Raw genomic sequence first — 23,066 nt, 5'->3', positions numbered from 1 at the left:
TATTAATCCCGTCATGAAGAACATAGGAACATATACAAGACACTCACCTACAACGATTACTTCAGCTGTGCATTCTTGCTCCCCTAATGCACATGTGTATTCACCCTCATCATGCACGGAGGTGCTTCTGATTATCAACTTTCTAAGCCTTCCCTTCTTCTCAAATTCAAATCTTTCATCGGAATCTACAAGTTGTTCACCATCCTGCAATGACAGAACAAAGAAAAATGAAGAAAAAACATTTTTATTTTTATTTTGAAAAATAGCATCATGTGGTAAATTGCTGGCACCCCCCCCCCCCCCAATTGTAATTATCTCAACTGTACTTTATATTGATATAAAGTTGCCAATACTTTATGAAGAACATGGATGGTTCATTAGCCTTCTTAATTAATGTATGTGGCTTTGCCATAGAAAACAAACTCATATTTGCTGGTTCACTATAGTAAATTTCTAGCCAATCTCCATGGCAGAAAGGTTAGCACAGCATGCTATGATGCCAGGGGTCTTGGGTTCGAATCCCAGTCTGGGCATGGGTGCTCTTCATGAGTATTAATTCATCAATTTCATCATATCATCACTCATCCTCATTGTCAAAATTTGCCAAAAGTGGCAGAAAATTGATGCTAAGTAACAAAAATCCAATGAAATCAACTAAAGTAAGTTTATAAATAGGTAATTCTACCCTAATATTCATAAAAATAACAACAAAATGACAGGACTTGTCACAAGTTACAGATTGTTTATAGCAATAACAGATTATTGCTAATTTTGCTGATAAACTAATAATGTCTACATCAGCAAATATTGACAAAGTACTGACTAGTGGGATTTCAAACCACAGTGGCAAGTGACATGTGACATTGGGGCTTCACAATGAAGTGACACTGTACCATTATCTATTTCATAAGTTGCCCATTCACTCTCATTGTGATGATAACCTAGTGAAGTGGAAATGTAATGGCAAATAAACAAGATAGAAATAGACAAGACCAATTACCTTATGCCAAGTAACATCAGCCTTATCTGAAGAAACCTCTACTTCCAAAACTGCTGATTGGCGTTCAGTGACTTCAAAATCTTCCAACTTTCGAGTAAATTCTGGTCCCACTTCTGAAACAATACCATCCAAAAAAAATAATAACTCTGACAATAACTTCAAAAAAATGAATGAATACAAAACTCCATGTATAAATTTAATGTGTTCAATAATGATTCAAATTAGGCAATAATAAATTTATAAATATGAAACTTGATGTACAAATTTAATATGCTCAATAATGCTTTTAAAATAGAAAACAGAAAAATATGCATAGAAGAGTGATGATGCAACACTTACTGAAGTTCTTCAAAGTTAATTTCTAAGTCAACTTCATGCTCAGATATGTTAATCAGGACTTGGCCTATTGTGGGATCTAAACCTGAAGATCAGGTTTGATCCACTAGAGATCAAACCTGAGACCTTTGATTATAAGGCAACAGCATACTGCTGTGCCATTGTGGAGGTCTGATGCAACACTTAATATAAATCACCAAGTGATATATCAATAAAATAATAACTGTTTAAAATTAGCAACTAAGACAAATATACTTGATGTAGACAATATGGACAGATGAACAGTATTTTTGCATAGTAATTGCTGCTTTTCAAGGTATTGTAGTTTTTGAAATATAAAAATATTTACAGCTGGTGTAGAAAGATTAACAGATTGTCCAATTGAAAGATTCATTGGAGCCTCGTGATAATTTTAATAAAAACACCTTATGTTTGCTAAACTTTATCTTTTTACCTGTCTATTCCAGTTTATGAAAAATTAAATATGAATGAATGAATGGTGTACATGAAAAGACAGACTAATGACGATATTATTTTAAGCCTTAAAGTTGTTTTCAGGAGTGTTTTTTTTCTTAAATTTTGTGCTGCGATATTATCTACTTTAGAATCCAATAAAATGTTATCTGTACAGATTATAATGACAATTTCAATGTACAGAAACAATATATCATCATTGAGTAAGTTTCAAATATCCGATTGTGCAATCATTGATGAAATATATAATAAAATATCAGAAGGTTTAAGGTTATTTACTAGTGCCATTGATTTTTTTAAATATGTTTGGTTTTCAGTTTTCATAAAAAACAGGTTCTTTGTAAATCAAACACTGAAAAAAGGTTTTTAAAACTAAAAATCCTTTTTAAACAAAAACAAAAAATTCGCTTTTAAAAAATTATAGTTATTCTGAAAAACCAGTTTTGACATCACTACTTTGCACATAAGTGAAGAAAATTTTGATGTAAATGGTCAGAAATTGCATTCATAAGGACAGTTCCTTTGTTACATTTGTTAATATTGTACCATGCATCTGCATCTCCAGAAGGAAATGAATGCCACCCACCTTTGACAGTCACAGTGCTCTCTGTCACCTGGTCCTTCACGGTGCACTTGTAAGTGCCAGCATCAGCCGTGGTCACGTACTTTATGACCAACCTGTGCTGCCTTCCTTCTTGTACGACTTCCTGATGGTCCATTCCGCTGATCTCCTTGTCGTTGTGGTACCAGGTGGTAGACACTGTGTGAGATGTCTCGCAGTCCAGGATAAGCATGCTCTTCTCATCAACTTCAACATTCTGCAGTTCTTGCGTAAAGGAGCTGCAATCAATAACATCAGTATTAACTTACTAGACTGTAGCTTTCTGAAAACTTATACCAGGAGTGTCCAATTTTAAAGTGTATCTGACACAAACATTAAAAAATATTCACAAAGATCTAGCAAGGAGAGGCTACAGCTTGGGAAATTGAATTTGTGATGGGACTTTGTGTGTGGTAGGGCACCTGTACACAGGAGTAGACACCGGCCACGATTTTTAACCTGGTGCTTGAATTTTCAAATTCAGTTCTGAAATAGTACATTGTTTTAATATTTAGAATTCGCTTGTAGAAATTGCCATTACCTTCTTTCTAAAATAATGCGTACAGTATATGTTTTTTAATGTTTGTCTATTTTCTGTATCGCGCATATCATAAAATCATAATAAACATGCCATTATAATTTTTTTCACTGTTGCTAGCAGAATTTTAAAATCTACAGTGATACCACAGAGTCAGTTGGCCGTATATTAGAATGCTATTACCGGCTGAGCCTTCTTTAGAAAGGCAAATCCAGAACAAGAATTAATTATTTCTAATCCAGCCTTATATTAAATAAATAAATTATATGTTTTAAGGTCACTTTTGATAACATAATGTGCAGTGTTATCTTAGTTGGAATCATGGCTTTCTTAACAAGTAGTTAAAAACATGACTACTGAGAAAAAGGGGTTGGCACCTAAATTATTTTTAGTTTTGCATAGTGATATGCCAAGATACAGCCATTTCTGAGAAAAAGAGCCTCAAACTGCCAAAGCTATTCAAGCGCATCTCATGAGGTGAAGATATTTAGACTGCCAAGTCCTATCCCAAAATCAATTTCCCAAGCCATAGCATCTTCTTGTAAGTCATGGAAATAATGGGTGGTGTGTAGGGGAGAGGTTGCTTTGGTTGCCAATGCAGAGACAGTGCTGAATGAGAAAAAAGTTGAAAAAGGGTAAATGTTGCACCCATGTGAAAGTGTAATGTCATCCCATAAAATTAATGTTGTGTCAGTTTGCAAAGAAATTAATCTGCAATTTTTTTCTTCCTTGTGTCAGCTCAGTGGTCGACTTTCAATCCCACCACTAAGGTTCACAGGTTCGAATTCTGTCTGTCTGGCACAAGCCAATTTCATCTAATCATCACTTATCCTCATAGTTATGATTAGCCAAAAGTGGTAGAAAAGTGATGTAAAATACTGAAAGTACAAAATACTTCACTCGCAATACGATCATTTCAATAAAAGTCACATGGCTTCACCAAAACTAAGTTCTTTCTCTGTGTGGCAAAAGTTTATTTCAGTCCTTATAATTAGTTGCTTTATAGGTGGCACTGGTCTTTACATGGTTGCAAGCAACTAACAAAATTGGGAAGTTTTGCTTTGGGAAAAAGTTCAGGAACTTTACTAATTTAATGAACAATAACAATATCAATGAATTATGAAGCACATTACAGATTATATTCAATTGGTAAAATTTATGTTATTATCATGATACATTAAATATGCCATTCTTGTAATGACCCAAATTATATTCCCCAACCCTAAGTTGCAGATATGATTTTGTGCTTCAGGTGACATGTCCAGAGGGGTTTAATGGGAGTAATATCCCCTCCACATGTACAATTTTGGCCAAGCTTCCCAAATGGCCCAAAAGGAAAAAGAAGGCATAATCAGCCACTCCCCTTCATACTCTATTTCCCGTCAGGAAGTTATTTTGCACATCACTTTCACTTTAGGACATGGCTAACAAGGAACAACAGCTGTAATGAACTTCAAGAATTCAACTTCTGTGAACACCAGGGGCGTATATTCAGGGCTATCAAGGCTATCTGCGAAGCCCAGACTCAGTGACCAAAGTACAGAAAAAAATATCTATCAGAAATGTGCATAAAATTGTTCATTTCAATAAGAAGATGAACCTGATTTCTTAGGAGTTGGAAACATTGCCCACTTTCTTTGAATTCGCGAGGCTGCTGGCAGGCAACTCTACGGGGTGACGGGCAAACGTGACAGAGCTATCTTAAGGATCACCCGATCAGTGTTCAAAACCAATTTTTCCCAGCATGCAATTTCCCCAGGAACAGCAAATTGTGGAACCAAACTGTTACAGGAGAGGGAACAGGGTTGCATATGATGGGAAAATTCCCTCTGAACTTCCTCAACAGTCTGGATCAATGTTGCAAACCAATTTTGTCTAGCTAAATTTTCCCAGGAACGGGAAATTTTGAAGCCAAATTATCGCAGGCAAGGGGAAAGTCAGGCATATGGCAGGGCATCATTGAATGCTTGCAGACGAGTTGAAAAAGAGATCGTTGACCTTCAAACAACTAGAGTTACAATGGGGAGGAGAAAATTGTTGGCTGACCAGGAACGGTTTTGAGTGAATCTAAAAATTACCGAAATGACAAGAACCAGTTCTAGTCTGGATCTCGTCGAGTGGTCTTTAAGGGTTCCTTGGTGCGTGGAATTTATTTAGAGGCAGCGTGTGAATACAGTAGTGAGTGGATTGTATTTTTGTGAATGATATGTGCTGTGTTGTGTAGTGAACTGAAATAAGGTCATAATTAACAAGCTGTCTATTCGGCTTACGTATGATGATTAGCTCCAAATCGTTGTGGATTTTTCTTTTATGTCCACTTTATGTGCAGATAAGCTAATGGGGATCGAACCTACAGTTAAAGTGATATCCTAACCACCACGTATCGAACCTGGGACCCCTTAGTTTCAAGGCAACGACGTTACCACTGTGCCAACAAGGAGGCTGTGAACTTCAAATCGTGAAAATAGGTAGGTAGAAGTTTCATATTCATTCTCGTATATAGGCCTAAGTAAATATTTCACAATATGGGCCTCTTAATTATGCAAATAAGAATGAAATTCTTAAATTCTTTCCTTACTGACATAGTGTACATTTCCATGTTTTATTTATGAGGCATATATTTTTAATCACAATGCCACATCACTTCAAACACCCCACCCCAATTGAGCTAAAAAAACAACAACATCCCAGCAGCAATTATTTGTACATCGAACACTATGATATGGTGCGATAGCCCAGGTTTTTAACCCAGTATACGCCACTGGTGAACACATTCATCAAATCTTTTAAAATATTATATGCATGGGAATAGCATCAATAATCAACTTACACTTTGTCGACTTCCACAGTAACTTGGGCACCATGGGATGCTTTCCCCACGGGATTGCTGGCAACGCATTTGTAGTCGCCTGCATCCTTTTCTGAATCAACGTTTGCAATCTCCAACACAATGTTCTCGCCATCAAAGCTTTCCGTAACATTCTTGGATGGTTTCAGGCGCTTATTATTTCTGGAAATGAAATTAGAAACAATAAGTAATTGCAATAAAAACAAACCTAAACACTTGGTGATAAGAATACTCATTCATACCACTGTGCAATCCACATGGTTTTGACTGATGTACACAGAAATGAGCACATTTGCATCACACCTAGGCTTCCTGCACATTTCACTATTTTTTTTTGCATCTACAATAAATTCTTACTATTCTTCAATATACAGAAAAAGTATTGGGTTTATAATAACCAAATATCTCTGAGAATAGTACTAATATCATGTTGATAGTGGTAATAAGTTTATAATGTTCCTTTCTTTGCCATAACACAGATGCAGTGCAGGTTAACATTCAGTTGAAAACTGGAAGGATGTCTGAATTTTCTCCTCTTGAACACATATATCGGTGATGATAAAGATTGAAGATGTAAAAATGCCTCACACATTTCAATCACACATGCCAGAGAAAGTGCAATAGATTCTCACTGCTTGATTCCTACCAAAGCACATTTTCTGAACTGGTTACGTTATACTGCTCCTTCTATTCATTTCCATAATCACATGTATCAACCTACATTCAGTGTTAAGTAGAACAGTTGACTTCTTTGTGATCACAAAATATGCTATGATGGATACAGAGCTATAATCTTTCATTGTGTAAAATCTAGGGATGGAACGATATAAAATTTTTGCCAACAATGATAAAATTCTGATGTAAAATTTACTGATTCTGATTACCCCCACACCCCCTATACGCCTTCATGCCGTGGTGCTATGCACAGGGGAACACTTTACCTTTTTTTTTTTTAACAAATATTCTACAAATCCAATATAAATTGCAAAGATTCCATAAAGGGTGTGGATTATTCATTCACTTCTCTAATTAATGTCTGTACAATGTGGTGCATATTGTGTCTACCTATGTCAGTTGGCAACCCTGCCAGGATGCAGGAATCTATCATGCTTTGGCAGATGCAAGTGTCACTATCTGTCTGCCACGGAACATTGGGCAGTTCAGACGTGAATCATGGCAGTGGAGGTGTTCATCCGAACACACTCAATTCAGGATGCGCAGCAGTTACTGTGATTATCCAATGAAGACACTATCAACCTGTGCTGCATTGGTACAGAATAATGAGGTTGGTAAGACAATGGACAGCCAATAGCAGTGTGTGGAAACAGAAGTATTCAGGTCAGAGGATGCACGTTTTCTGTGCAGAGCCCATTGCATCTTTTGAATTAAACCTGTTAGGATGAACACCTCCACTGCCATGATTCATGTATGAACTGGTAAACATCCCATGGCAGACTGATTCCGATACTTTCAGTTGCCTAGGCATGGGAGATTCCAGACATGTGTGCTTGGATCTGGACAGTATTACCAACTGACATTGAAGGACATTGCACCCCACTGTAATCAGGTAACTGTATAATAATGTTTGCCTTAGGAAAAGAAGCTTACTTCACAAAACTAAAATATATAATTTATATCTTTACAGTAAAATTAGTGGTACATTTGCAAAGAAACCAATATGCTGATATCACATGCTACTGATAAAGAGTATCAATTCATTTTTCCCATCCCCATTGTGCGTGTGTTCTATTTCCCAGGTTTACCCTGCTTAAAAATTACCCAGTATAATGGACAGTGAATTTTGCTTATTTATGACAACAAGGCACTAGCAATAGGAGGAAAGAATTCAAATGCAGGATATTTTTTTTTCTGAGAAATCAGAATCAAGCAAAGCTCTTTCATATATGGTTTCACTTCTCACTTTAACAGTAGACAATGTGGCTATTAACTAGACATAACATCACAAAGATTTTCTATTATTTTTCATAAAAAACAAAAAGATGGAAGAGAAACATGAATAAGAATGAAAACTGTCGCTTTACGAGACATCAAGATTTATGATGTTTTCAGCCTAATCTATTTTCTTTTTAAACATGTTTCTTTTCCTTATCTATTCCTAATTTCCTATTATTCAGTATAAATCGCTCATAATAGCTGCTCACGATTTCTGTTTTGAGGGCAGCAATCCCATTTTAACAAATTGCTATGTTCTTTCCAGCATTTATTTTCTCTATATACACAAAGTTAGTTCTAATTCCTGGTAGGAACGACATGTTACTCAAAAAGTTAGTAAAATCTACTCCTGATGGCCAACATCCAAGCTCTTCTTCTGGCATCATCCGGCATAAAAATGAATAAAAGTATCTTTCCTACCTTAGATGCTAAACACTCAAGTTAGTTTGACAAACCATGTAATGGAAACACAATCCGTTCTTTGGAGCTTCTCACAACACCATCAAAATTCACACTGAGCGTCTTTGGTCTCAATTGGGTGCGTTCCAAGCTAGCAATCTGGCAGGGCTTGTTTTAGATTGGAGCAAGAAGAAATGGGCATCACCATGAAATCACATGCCATTGGCTATTTATAGGTACATTGTGTCATGTTGCTGTGTTAATTGAATGGTTTTCTTGAAAGAACCCTTGTACAATTCTTCAACTTTCACAAGATATAATGAACTTAAAGTTTGAATAATAGTTTGAATACTTACACTATCATTACTATGCATCGATCCAGAGTTCAATAAGCACAACATGAGATCAATTGGTATGTACACTGTACAGGAATTAATGTAAAAAATTGATAAATATCAAAATGCGAACTGTTCCGGTATATGGTCCCATTAGAACTATTCGTAGGAACTTGTGGGTGCTGGAAAGAACAATACTGATTGGTCGCTCAACACTTCAAAAATAAAGTCTAGCTGTGTGGAGGAGTTAACAAGGAGAGAGGATCAGATGGAAAACATCTGCGTGGCAAATGGACAGAGCAGACTGGCCAAAATAGAATTGGAACAAGGTCAGAGATAGATGCCAAATGATTGGAACACCACAAACCAATACAAAAGAGACAGCAGCCAATCCAAATAAGCAGGTGTTTAAGATAACATCCGGGACAGATTTCATTGAAGACAGAATCTTGTTGGTTTGAGAAATGCTGGAGAAATCTTAAGACACCAACATGACTGAAATTGTTTCTAGACAGTTAATAAGACAACATATAGATGAAATATCATTATTATCTGTACAGTTGAATGAAAATTACTTTTGGTGCATCAGCACTGAAGCTACTTGATACCTATCACGTTATATGCAGTGCAAAGCTTGTTTTAAGCCCATGTCTAAAATAACAATTGAGGTTACCTTTTTTAAGGTAAAGCTACACCTCAATGGCATGACCAGGATTTTTTTAGTCGTCAGCCCTCATTTTGCCATCTTTTCCTTCCTCTGATGCTGTTTTTTAAGGAATATTGTACCAAAGGGGGGAAATGAGCCCCACCAACTCCCCTTGGGCATGCCACTGCTATCCCCTGCCCATTGCAACATCTCGGAAGTTTGTGGAGTTGATGCGATGAGCAACATTCTCCGACCACCTTTACCCTACATGCTAGTCCCCAGGTAGTCATTTATTGGAGGCTTGTTGAACCCCAGAGCCACTTCATGCAGAGACATGCTGAAAAAGTCCTATCTGAAATCACCCACCCCATGGATAAAATCTGGGTCAGAGACATGGTAGAATTCTAGCATGCAACAACATTGAGCTATTTAGTTCATTTCACAAATGAACAATTTCGAAAAAAATGCTACAAGTTACAGATTAATTCTATTATTCTAAAGAGAAAGCAGGACATTAAACGTACCTGAACCAAGCAATATCCGGTGTTGGATTGCCAATAACCCTGGCAACTAACCGTAGGGTGCCCTTTGCAGGAACTTTCTGTTCTTGGAAGCGTTCCACGAACATTGGTGGTTCTGGTTTTGTACCAGGCAACTCTGGAAAATTTTTTGCACAAAAATATGGTAAAAATCGTGATAATACAACACTGAATAAAATATTCAAACAATCACCAGAATTATTTTTAACTGTCATGTGTAAAAGTTTGTGTGATACATCGCATTTCACTATAAATTAATCATAACATCAAAAACAGGCAGTTCCTAAGGATTGGATCTTATCACTTTCTGATGTGAATTATATAATTCCTCATGATGCAAGCAAGAAGTTTTGTGAAATGATGGAAATATTTTCTTTCACATTCTGTGATGTATATGAATAAGGCCTCTGTCTGTCTCTCTCTCTCTCTGTAACTCACCCCCCCCCCCACACACACACACACTTAACTCCACACAAAATGAGTACTTGTATATTTTGAAAAACATCGCATTGGACTGCAGTGTAGCCAGACAATGGGAAAAAGAAAACAACAGGCATTATCCAAAAGCACTTTCAACAGGGGTTGCTGTTAGATGGTGGGCGGGATGGAAAATATCAGAAATGTGTGGCTTAGATGGAAGGTGTTACTGAAAGGTTAAGTTGAGTCTAGGAGCTATGGTAGGGTGCATAACCTGCATGTATGATCTTTCCCAGCATTTACAAGAGGATGTATTGGTTGATAGATGTAGTTGGTGTATAATGACTACTCAAAAAACATAGTTGAAAGTAGAGTTATGGTTGTTGATGTGGGTGGCAATGGTGATTGTTGATTCTAGGTTCAATAAGGTTGAAGTTTCATCCAGGTAAAGGCCATCACAGTTCTGGTAGATGAGAATGTACATCAGGTGCGAGGAGTGGCAAGTGTCTTTATGGTAGATGGTGAAGTTGCCCACAGCAGTGTGAATATGAAGGGTGTGGGAAGTGAGCAGGGCTTGCAACTCGGTTTGTTGTGTTTATGAGCAGGAGGATACCTCTTGTGTCCAGTGGTGAATGAGGGTAGGGAATTGAGGGTGTGTTTGATTTTTGTGAGCTCAGGGTGGGTTACTAACGCAGGAAGGGTGGCGTCAGATTTTTTGTTAGTGGTGTGAGCTAGTTATTTGTTTGTTTACAAAGGAGGAGGGGTAGCCATGGTTGAATAAAGCTTTGTGAAGGCATTGGTTATAATTGTATTGCAATGTGGTGGAGGAATTCAGGTTATATCGGCTAGAGTCAATAGGACTTTTTTGGTTGATTGATTCATTTGGTTTATTTTACTTTGCTTCTGCCACTTTTGACTATAGTGGAAGCACAGGAAAAGAACTTGCACAGACCCATGACCATCATACTCCCACTAGGAGGGGAGGGACAGAGTGGAGCATGCTTCCTTATGGCCCTAGTTGAACCGATGGAGGGGAAGGTGCCCGGAGATTTTTGGCCGAAGGTTCTGTTCCTTCTGGTTGCTTTACAATCGTGAAGATGAAGATGAGTGATGATATGACTAAATTGATGAAGGGACAATCACAAAGAACACCTATGCCCAGCCATGGGATTTGAACTCGAGACCCCTAGGCATTGTAGTGCACTGTGATAAAAACACTCCCACAGAGGTTGGTTTCTTTGGTGTGGTAAGGATGAGCACTGGAGGTGTTGGAGATTGAGGTTGCCAGCTGAACTCCTCCAATGTACACATCTACATACAAAGGTAACTCGGATAGTGGAATAGGACCACAAGAATTTGAGGGTGCTGAGGTCATAAAGTTGGTTCAGGAAGGTGGATAGGAAAGGTTCCCCATGCATCCAAAGTGTGAAGATATCATCTGTGAATCTGAGCCAGAGGAGTGGTTTCAGGGGTTGTGAGTCCAGGAAATCTTGTTCAAGTTCGTCCACAAGATTGTTATATGGAAGGGCCATTCTGGTACCTATATAAAAATGTAAAGTTCCCATACAAAATGCACAGTGCCATTAAGGCATATTGGGAGATGTGGAGGTAGGGCCCCGCACATTCTCGATTTCTGCCATTGTTGAAGGGGATCAGCAAAATGCTCTGGCTGCCTTTACCTCTGGATACCCATTTATGGAGGTTAGGTGAACTCCTGATCCACTTTATGCAGGGACCAAGTCTGAAAAACTCCCACCTTATCACCCAACACACAAATTCGAACCAGGGTCTCCCACATGGCAGATGCCCTAAAGACTTGACAACCACACTTCCAGAATTAACATTTCAAAATGTAATATGAGAACTTATTGCAAAATTCTCTCCAAATTTATAAATTCCAATCATTATTAAACTTGAAAAATTAATGAATATATATTACTCTTGTATTGCATTTGTTGACCAGAGACCTTATATAAAAGTTACACCACTTATGCCTACATGATTGGCTTTGCATGTTTTATTACTTATGGAATAGCTCTTTCCCTTACATGCCTTAAAGGTATTATAAATGTATTACGCAAGTAAAATATATAGAATGAAAAATATAAAGGTTAACTTCATAACTAATTTATATGTGCAAAGAATACTTATAGCTGCTTTAACATTTATTACAGTATTTTGAATGCTAGTTAAGAAACTAGATACAGTGCATCATTAGTTATAGTCTTGTTACATCTTGAACATGAATAATATCACTGAAAATGAATATATTCCAATATGTACTGGAATAAGCTTGTTTTCACATATATTCAGTTATCTTTTTATTATTCTTACCATTATGATGAAATTTGGAGCTGTGGAAGGGAGCATTCAGACCAAAGAGACAAGCGATACACGACAGGTGACAAGCAACAAATGACATATGGCACTTGGAAGCAAACCCTCAGTAATCAATGCAACCTTTCAAACCAAAGCAACACAACAAGTTGGGCGTGTTGCTTGCATGTTGCGCAGACTGGGCCGTTTTCTCAAAGGTGTGCATCGTGTAGCCCCGGTCTGTTGCTCACACATGCAAGGTAAATGTTTGCTTATAGACTATGTTGCTTCTCGCTTGTCTCACCAGTGTGAACCCCAGCTGTTGCTTCTTGTGTCTGTCTGAAACCTCCTGAAGAAAGTGCAAACCTGGCTATAAATGGTGCACAAGGCACCCCTTTGCAAGCCTCCCCCAATGATACTTATGGTGAGACATGGCATTTGCTATGTCACCTCCACATTTGATAAACCTTCAGTACACACAAATTACATTGTAAAACTATAATATCCATACCATCTACTATCAATTCAGCTGAACATTCAGCCATTCCTGCTGCATTTGTGGCCACAACATCGTACGTCCCTGCATCCGAAATCATTGCCGGACTCAGTTCTAGCATATGCAAGTCACCGTCACAACTTGTTGCAAAGCGTTCCAAAGGTACAATTTCAGTGTTGTTAGCATACCATTGGACTGTAAGCAGATTAAGCGCTAGTTGTGTTAGCATGCAGAAGCATAATGTTAGAAAACACTCTTTAGAATATACATTTAGCTCTAAAAGTGATTTTGAGCATTGCAAAGCATTAGGCAAGGAAAATCTTTTGTTACTGAACAATAACATGCTAATTTTTCTTTTCTGCATTAAAAAAAGCTTTGCAATCAAATGACTATAGAATTATCTTTTTTATTTAATTTATTACTTAACAAAATTGAAACATAAATAAGGTGATTGGCTGATATTAGGGAATTGAGGAGATAAACAAAGGAAACATTTATGAAATACAAAGGCTGTCGCAGAGAAGGTGAGACTAATTCCTGTATAGGAAAACAACGACCTCCACTGGCTAGCAAATGTACTGGGGTGAAAATTTGGTTCATTACCTGCCGATTGAGACCAAAATGAGCGCAATTAGTCAAAAAGTCGTGACTGCGTAGCAGTTAAAAGACAAGCATGTACATGGACCCCTCCAAGAATCATTAAAATGAAACAAAAAAAATTACAAACCACAAAATTTTTATTCTGAATAAGCCATATCGAGTAGACGTACATCTTCTTCAAAATAGGCACCATTGACAGCTAAGCAAGCGTCCATACGCTCCTGCCACTGTGAATGTCTTTGAAAACTCGTTGTCAGGTAGCAAACTGAAGAAAACTTGCGCTGCAGTGATCACTTCTTTGTTGTTAATGAAATGACAAAAACGTAAAGCGGCCTTTAAAAGTGGAATAGCCAAAAGTCGAAGGTGCAAGGTCCAGGCTGTATGCTGGATGTGGGAAAATTTATCTTTTTCTCTTCGTCGCTATTCCTGAAAAGCCCGTGCAGTATGCGGGCGTGCGTTATTGTGGTGCAATATGAAGGAGTTCTTCAAATGCGGCCTCTTTTTTGCTACGTGCTGGCTCAGAGTCTGAATGACTCCTTGGTAATACTGTAGCTCTACTCAGTCTGTCTTGATCGGCATATGCCTATTGAAACATTGCATATGTTTCTGCAGCACTTTTCCCTAAATGCCAACTAAATTTTATGGCATGTCGCTGTTCATGTTGAATGCTCATCACGAAAAGCAATATTATACACAAAAACCTGGAGGGGTAAACGAAACACGTTCCACGTAAATCAACACAGCTGCTCACTAATGTGGTTTCGCAACATGTGACAACTTGCTACGGAAACAGAATGAGTCATCCTATATGACGCGACTAGTGCCGAAACCATAGGCAGTGTTGCCAAGCCAGGAAAAAATCAGTCTCACCTTCTCTGCGACAGCCTTTGTAATATGTTTAATTGAAATTGCCAAATGCATTTGTGGAGTATTGATATCTAGCTTTTAAACTGAAGACTGAAATCTGAAGAAAAGTTTTGTTAAAAATCGAAACGGAATCTGATGAAACATTGTAATATTACCCCACTGAGAACTGAACCTGGGACAAAAATCTTAGGAAATTTATTATCTGTCTCTCTCACATGTGCACATGCATACAAATACACACCACCACCACCACCATAATTCTTTATAGTTGTACAGATCAAACTGTAACTCTAATTAATTCTTATTTATGAAGTTTTTTTTAAAATTAAGAATACTTTCTTTTTAATCTGCTGAAGTCCTTAACTCTCTATTGCATCAAAAATATTCCAATCTAACTAATTTTCATTCATTTTATTACCATGGTTGGGAGAAAGGTGAGGATACAATACAATTTCAGAAAATTTAATATATTGTAATAATTTTGGCACCACCTGTCCTTGTTAACTTGATTTATTTGGTTTATTTTACTTCACTTTTCTGCCACTTTTGGATAATCGCGATGATGTGAGTGATAATAAGATGAACTCGATGAATGGACACATACAAAGAACACCCATGCCCAAGCTGGGATTCGAACCCAGGACCTCTAGCATAGCAGCACACTGTGCTATCCATTCCAGCACGAAGATTAGCTGTTCTTATAAACTGTGCCATATATTTACCCATTTTACTCTCAGTATTATTACATGTAAATTATTTATTTTGAATTTAATTTTACAATTTAAAACAAAAATGCATAATCACACAATGTTAAATTTTGTAAGTATATTCTAGCTAGTATTAAGTGTGATCTCATGCAAAAATTGGAGCAACATGCAGATTTAAATATGAGGTAGAATCTACATGAATTAGACCAAAATAAGTAAACAATCTTATAATCTTACAGTTCCATTGCTTTATAAGTATTGCATAATATTTAAGAAGTAATCATTCCTTGTCATATTTAGAGTCAGGATCTACATTACACGATGATATGAAACACACACATTGAAGTGTGAATTAATAACATTACTATTAGTAATGTTAACATTTCAAATCATTTATTGCCAAATATAAGATCTATATGAAGATCACAGGAGAAAATCTTTCTAAATTAAATCTCCAGTCACAGATGTATTGAATGTTTAAATATTTTTCATATGCTTAATGTTTCTTCTGGTTGTTCCTATGTGTTCAATAATAACAAGACCTAATTACAATTTATGTTATGGTTTAAATTTATTTTTTTCCTATATTAAAGTAATAATTTAGAAGTTGTTAAATATGCCAGATGCAATTCAAAAAATCACTATCACTACTATCTGATAATAGAATGAAATAACATCAAAATCAGGTCATGAACACTGGACTTTTTTTTGTTTTAATGAAAGGTGTAATTAATAAATGCTTGTGGTTTATAACCTTCTTTCCACATGATCAACCTAATCTATTTTAGATCTACAAAGCAAATGTTCTGAGTAAAGAATTCAATATTCAATTCCTTCAATATTCCTTGGCATAGAATATTTTTGCACTACAGTTAGGCCTAGCTTGGAAGAACAACGATGAAAGCACAATTAACAAAGAAAAGTGCTTATTTGAGATAGTCCAACTTACAAAGTTTCACCACATCATGTAATATATTTACTTATTCTTGAATGTGTGTATATATTTACCGTTCATGCTTCATTCATAAAAGGTAATGAAGATTTTTGGAAACAGCTTTTTCCATTGCACACAGGAAACATTCTTTTACTGCTAAACAGGATTCTTTTACCTGTTGTAAAGGTGTAGGAGTTGAAGCGATTGTCATTCTGGAACCTAATATCAGCCATCACAAACTTCATCTGTTTTCTTTCATAAATTTCTTAGAAAAAAAATTCAGAATATTTTCTGAAAGCAATTCTTTTCAAGAAATCTTTGTCTCCAGATCAAGGACTTAATGTTATAAATAGCTTAAATGAAGCAACGATCTTTGGCATTTTGTCCCAACAATGTTCCACCTAAGTTCCCATAATTTGCATAACCTACACATTTAGGTAAGTTCTTATATTCATTTCAACCAACTTCTTGCCTGCAAACACTCCTACCATCTGCATGAAACTCAGGGAACTATCTCATCAACCTGGGAAGCAGGCAGAAAAGAAGTAAACAGCAAGCTAGTTATTTTTAATTATGTTCAAGGCCTAAGGAATACAGATTTTACCAAATGACCAAAACCTGTGACTTGTTCCTCTTGGTGCCAATGCACGTGTTCTCTAATCACAGTGCAGAAGGGTCAGCTATCTTGATGGAAACATTACCGTATAAAATAGTTTACGCCACATAGGGTTATATTGTAACTAAAACTGTGGCTTAAGCATTGCTACTGGCTACCTTTAGACACTAGCGCAATCTTCTTGCAATTAAAAGAACTAATCAAAATGAACTGTCTGTTCGAAATTGCTTATTTAAGAAAATTGCCACTTGAAATAAGCTTTCATTTCAAGTCAAATTTTCCATGTTCATCTCAAATATTCAATTCAATTATTCTTTACTAGAGGGTGAGGTTCAAATTGCAGCTGTTCTGCCACCTAGCCCTAAAAAAAAGCCAATCGCAATATGTATACAAATAACATTAAGTCCTTATCTGGGAGGAAGAAGAATTTCTGTTCTTAGGAAAACATACCCACTGGGGTTGGATTTCCAATCACTATGCATACAAACTTTGCCTTCTCATTTTCAAGCACTCTCTGGTTCTTTGGCTTCATAACAAACTGTGGAGGCTCCGCAATTTCTTCTACAACAACAATACCTCATTGTTATATAATATATTTATATTAATCTTTCATAAAAACAAGTGTGGTTTAAATATCCAGACAATATATAATGTTGCTTTCTTGTTATTGAATGCTTAGTACAGTTATGAAGCAAAATAATGTAAACATTTAATGTTATCCAAGACAAGAACACTTAGAAAAAACAAAAAAGTTAAGAAAAGAACTTGATTGTGTCATGAATACTGTTGCATCATCTTCAATGTTCACTATTGACCTGGGTCACCCTCTTGGCTAACAGATACTCTACTGACTTGACCACCATGGATTCTTATCTTAGTAATATAGTAAAAATAAAATGAACTTGTAAAGTCACATGATTTAATTGTTGCACATTTCGTAAAAGGATGAATGCAGATCTGCAGTCATTGCGTTCTGAAAGGAAAAAAAAGCGACAGGTTCCGCATGGTCTCAAAAACCCTGCATACGAAAGCCCAAGCTGTAACAGACTTAGTACCCTGCAGTTCTGACAAAATGAGTCATTTATGACTCTAAATAGTCAGTCTTGCTTTGATCCTCAAGAAGTTCTTTGTGGAGTCTTTTACAGGCCATGTATGAATTTGGAAAAACACATCCTTTTGGATAGCCAAAAATTTAAAGGGAATATGAAGTCAAATTTTTATGACAAGAGTGGAATTATAACGCATTCAGAAAATATTGACTACAATACATTTCAATTGCTGTAATGCAATGTAAAGCTAGTTTTGAAAATTAGGTAAATAGATATTTATAGGAATTATACAAAAAAAAAAAAAAAAAAATAGGGATCATACACTAACACACGAAAAATAAACTTTTGTGTGCAAAACCCTAATACCCTGAACTTATATTAAGTCATTCTTATGACACCTGTAACAATAAAATATAAGCATTTTACCTAGCATCTGATCTCTGCTTATAACTATTTTCTTCCTGAACCTGTCACTGAATGAATTTATGAAATATTAGGGAACAAACACACATCCAAAATCTCAGGCTTTTTTTTATATATTACGAGGACTAATCCACACTTGTGCAACAAAATTACCTGTCATAGTACTTTTATTCATTAAGTTAATAAACATATAAACATTTATTAGTACTTTATTATGAGTTTATAAATTAATTCAAACCACAAAATATCAAATATAATAAACACTTAACTAAGTTAGTGTTCTGAACAGAACAACTTCAAGATGAGTAGTCCTAATAATCATATGAAATATTTCCATATTTAATATTTCAAATATTAAATTTTACATGAGTATACGAGTTAAACTACAACATGATATTAAAGGAATTTATCTACAATTTAGAATTATATTGTTTCTTAATTTACCTATACAATTTTATCTTTTTTAAAGAAGAATCAAATTGATGAAAACAATTGTAAGTCAACCTAGCTTACGCATCAGTGCTGTTGATAATCATAAACAACAGAAACAATTGTTTGCAGAGATTCATTATGTTTCATAATCATTAACTGGAAATATGTACTATTTCTGTTGTTTGGTTAAACATTTCTATCAGTTGTGATCAATTATTTTACTAGAATTAAGAATTATATGATCCATTTAAAATCTATGATGATAATATAACAATACACAATACAATAGAACTGGTTTCCTTGTAGTCAATAAAATTTCAGATTTCATTTTTTATGGATTCATTTCTTTTGCTGCAAAGTATTAAATTAATGGAATAAAATTGCATTATCACGAAGCAACATATTAATTTGAAATGCCAAATTTTACTTTCAGTTCTTGCAGATGTGAAAAATTGAAATTTATGTTCACTTTTGTGTTGTTCCTGTTAATAATTATGATTATTAGGACTAAAATTAATGTAAGATAAGCGATTGTGTGCATAGTATTACAGTAATTAGCAAAAGAAAGCGAAATTATGTTGTACACAAGAAAACTTGTATTATTAACTTACTTCTAAAGTTTTAAAAGAAACAAGAGACAATATTGGTCACAGTCAACTTTTAATGGCGACTTTAGTTAAAAATAAATATGTTGTATACTTACTAAGTTCATGATGTGATCGTAAGATATGCCTGTACTATTCAAAATATTAAAAACTTAATTTAAAAAATAGTTACTCTATCAAACTGAAGACAGACTAAACTGATCTATGTATTCTAGATAGGAATTAAAAATATTAGAAAGAAGAGCAGCCTTTATTGGTCTTCAAGTGTAATATTGTGGAAATAAACAGATGAAGTAAATATTTTCGAACTAAGATATTCAGAACAAAATTCCTCAGAACTATTTCCACTACCATAACTTTAGACAATATATTTTCTGTTTTGATATATTGTAAGCAATATATAGAAAATTTATATATTTATGTAGTTTTATCCATATAAAATCTAGACCACAGATAAATTAACTGTATGAAGATTCACTAGAATGAAGTAAACAGATGTAATCTTTCAAAATTTAGAATCTCACGGCCATTTTTACAGAAGTCGTGGAGTTTTTGAAAACAATTTTGCTGGCAGAAGCAAAGGCCCAGTGCAGCTCTAAAAATTAAGTTCTAACACAAAGATATTTTGGGCCACTTATCAATGAAAACTAAAATAAAAATATGTTTCTGTTAACTGCATTGATCTTTGAGCAATGCTGAAATGGTAAACTATAATATTTAATCTCGATACCATGTTATGAGCCTGTTTGAAACAATGTCTCCACTTCAAAATACAGAATGTCTCAACATCTGACATCTAAACATCTGTTGAGAATTAACATATTTTGTGGGGAATGCGAGTGTTTTCAAACATGTTCACACATGAAAAAAAATGGCACAGATATATTAAAAACCTCAAATAAATTGTCAGTAAATATAGCCTACCTTCAACGCAAAGAATCGCAGACGTCTGGGCAGTGCCTACTTCATTCTCAGCATGAACCATGTAGTCCCCATCATCATTCTTCGTTGTCTGGTAAACAGTCAAGGTGTACGTGTCACCATCTTGCTTTATCGCGATGTTTTTCTCTGGCAGCAGTTCTACGCCATTGCGATACCAGATGATCTTGGGGACAGGCATACCCATGATTTGTGTGGAAAGGACTACGCTGTCTCCTTCCTTCACAGTTATACTCTTAAGCGGTTCCAGAACTTGTGGAGGTTCATTCTCTCCAGTTTTCACCTGCAAAATTGGATTTTTTTTTTATTTTTATAAGTTCCGTAACGAACATCTAAACATTAACTGACAAATATTTATTTTTAAATCCCATTTTCATGACAATAGTTTTACACAGTTGACCTCTAATGTTTCTTCATCCCTTTTCGTGGTTTTGTTTATTTTGGAATCTGGAAGTTTCATCCAATCGATATTACTCTTCTTTAGGAGTATGTTAACTGAAGTTGTTGTATGATAACATAGGCACAAAAGTGAAAATATTTAAATGTTAGAAACATAAAATCTAGGCCTATATTCAGAACATTTTGAGCATCTTCCTGTTGACTGATGAAGATGTCTTCTATAAAAATAATGAAAGTAGTAACATCGGCAATTATGAGTTAGTAGGGATGGGACAGATTAATCAGTACTCTATCGATATTGGCCGATATAGCCATATTGGTGTTTCAGTTTATCGGTAAAATTACCGATAATTTTACCAATTAGATATATCTATAAATATCATATTATAATTTAGTGCTATATTTTGCCATTTTGATACGATTTTTATGGGCATAAACATATAATGTCCATGCCTTACTTGTTTAAAAAGTAAATACCAAAAAAATGTGCAGCTTTAGCATTGCAGCCATCTGGTAACATGCATTAACTAAGGAGGTCAGGTTCTTCCAAGTGCCATTTTGAATTTTATATCAGGTCGGTAAAATATCAGAAGTTCTTTGTATCAGTATGTTATATTGGTATTATTGGTATTGGTCAAAATTTCATATTGGTCCATCTCCATGAATTACATTTTGAATATTTTATTTTTTTTCATCACTTTTCTACTGCCCTTTGCTATTCACGGCAATAAGCATGAGTGATGATTAGATGGAATTTATGAATGGACACTCACAAAGAACACCCAGGTGGGAATTCGAACCCAGGAATTTTGACGGTGAAATCGAAACTTGATCACTAAAACATGCCCAGCCACTGAGCTGGCAAAAGCAAAAAGTAATGATAAAGTTTTACTTCCCAGGATGCAATGCAGGCACATTCTAGAACTTCGTCCTTGTGCAGGTGGTATGATCAGCATCATGCTCCAGCCACCTAAATGGCCAGGGTACTCCCAGATGAGAGGCTGGGTGAACCCTAAAAACACTTACGCACTGGCATCAACAGAATAGTTCCTCCCTGAGATCACCCACCCAACCAATGGCCCATCAATAATAATACTTTCTGGAAGAATTGATACCATGCCACTTACCTTCAATATGAGCTGATTAACAGCTTCTCCCTCACGGTTCTTGGCGAAAACTTCATATATTCCTTCATGCTTCTTCTTGATATTCTTAATCCTGACAATGGTGCTGTACATGTGCATGTCGGATTCCAAAGTGATTGAAACTTGCTTGGATTCCTTCAGTGGTTTTCCGTTGAAATACCACACCACCTCCGGTTCTGGGATTGCGACGAGTCTACATTCCAATTCTACATCGGTGCCTTCATCCACACTACGAGTCTTTGGCTTCTGGGCAAAGGTTGGTGGTATACCCTCCAATATGTCAGCCAAAGATGACTCTCTGCAATCATAATTGCAAGATAAAGTGTTAAATGCAACAAGTAAGAGTTCATTGTTGATATGTACGGATTAGAAGTGAGGAGATACTACTTTCAACATATGCCTTTACTGGTTACCACCAATCCCAATGCTTGAAAATTATAACAATTAAAAGTTGTTTGTAGTATTTAAAAATATTGATGTATATAAAGTATTCCAATGCATTTATCATTATCAATTTACTAAAATTTTGCTAAAACTATTCACAGAATTAAATATAAGATAGTTGGAATATTAAATAACTATTATGTTCCTAGATTTTATATTTTCCTGCATTTTATATTCAGTCTTGATGGTCCCAATGTAGCCAAATGTTATGAAATTTTCCTCAATTATATATTTCTCTGCTTTTTAAGTTTTTCAGTTTGGTCCCCAAAAACAAAAAAATTGAGGTTCCACTGTATCATTTAATTATGAAATTTACTTTTAGCACAATATTGGTGCAAAATTAAATAAAATTATTAATTTTTAATAATTTACTAGATGATTAAGACTACACATATTGTTACATACCCAATAGGACCAAATAATGTAAATAGTTTGCCAAAGCGGAATAGAGATGGCAGCACCAGGCAGGCAAGATTAAGAATTAACATAATATATGTGAATAACTTTATAAATAAGAACAAAGCAGATTGGAAAGATGAAAAACAATAGAATCTAGTATAAGAAGATAAAGAATAAATATAAAAGAAATAAATTAATGTATATACGTGATAAATCAAACCAGTGATCATATGTAAATTGATCAGAAAACTAAAGAAGTAAAAGCACTGATACAAATTTGTGTCTTTGAACAGATCTTGAAACTATATGATTGATTTACCACCCCCATAGCGGAAACTTTGTTTACACCAGTGGCAGCACTTTTGGTTGCGCGTTTCAACCATAGCACCTACTTGGATGCGCGTGTCAGTTGTTTGGCACCAAGTATACTCTCTGTTGTACCCAGTTAGTGTTGGCCCGTTCCAATTGCAGCCGCAAGGGAGGAGATTAGTATATTTCCCAAAGCTTAAGGGAAAAAGCTGAAAAAAGGATACATGAATTCATAAATCATCAAAAAGCTGAAATAGAAGAAAGTTCAGATCCAGACCATCCAGTAAGAAGGAAGTTCAG

General features: G+C 35.5%; 1 protein-coding gene across 22 annotated transcripts in view; it reads right to left on the bottom strand.

Annotated features, from left to right (window-relative positions):
- Positions 1 to 23,066, bottom strand: part of sls (sallimus) — an 854,140-nt gene that overhangs the window by 35,193 nt on the left and 795,881 nt on the right. For 20 of the 22 annotated variants that reach the window (XM_083122061.1, XM_083122066.1, XM_083122072.1 and 17 more), the window contains 9 exons: positions 21,597 to 21,912; positions 20,056 to 20,353; positions 17,073 to 17,183; positions 12,914 to 13,093; positions 9,655 to 9,787; positions 5,780 to 5,959; positions 2,397 to 2,650; positions 1,001 to 1,113; positions 48 to 204 (listed from right to left, as the gene is read on the bottom strand). In XM_083122061.1, the coding sequence (XP_082978187.1) occupies positions 48 to 204; positions 1,001 to 1,113; positions 2,397 to 2,650; positions 5,780 to 5,959; positions 9,655 to 9,787; positions 12,914 to 13,093; positions 17,073 to 17,183; positions 20,056 to 20,353; positions 21,597 to 21,912 (1,742 nt within the window). The remainder of the gene's footprint in view (positions 1 to 47; positions 205 to 1,000; positions 1,114 to 2,396; positions 2,651 to 5,779; positions 5,960 to 9,654; positions 9,788 to 12,913; positions 13,094 to 17,072; positions 17,184 to 20,055; positions 20,354 to 21,596; positions 21,913 to 23,066) is intronic. The other 2 variants (XM_083122070.1, XM_083122084.1) reach the window with 1 other exon arrangement.

This window comes from Lepisma saccharinum, chromosome 5, assembly GCF_977018435.1.
Source record: "Lepisma saccharinum chromosome 5, izLepSacc3.1, whole genome shotgun sequence".
Classification (NCBI taxonomy): domain Eukaryota; kingdom Metazoa; phylum Arthropoda; class Insecta; order Zygentoma; family Lepismatidae; genus Lepisma; species Lepisma saccharinum.
This window is presented reverse-complemented; position numbering and strand designations above follow the sequence as displayed.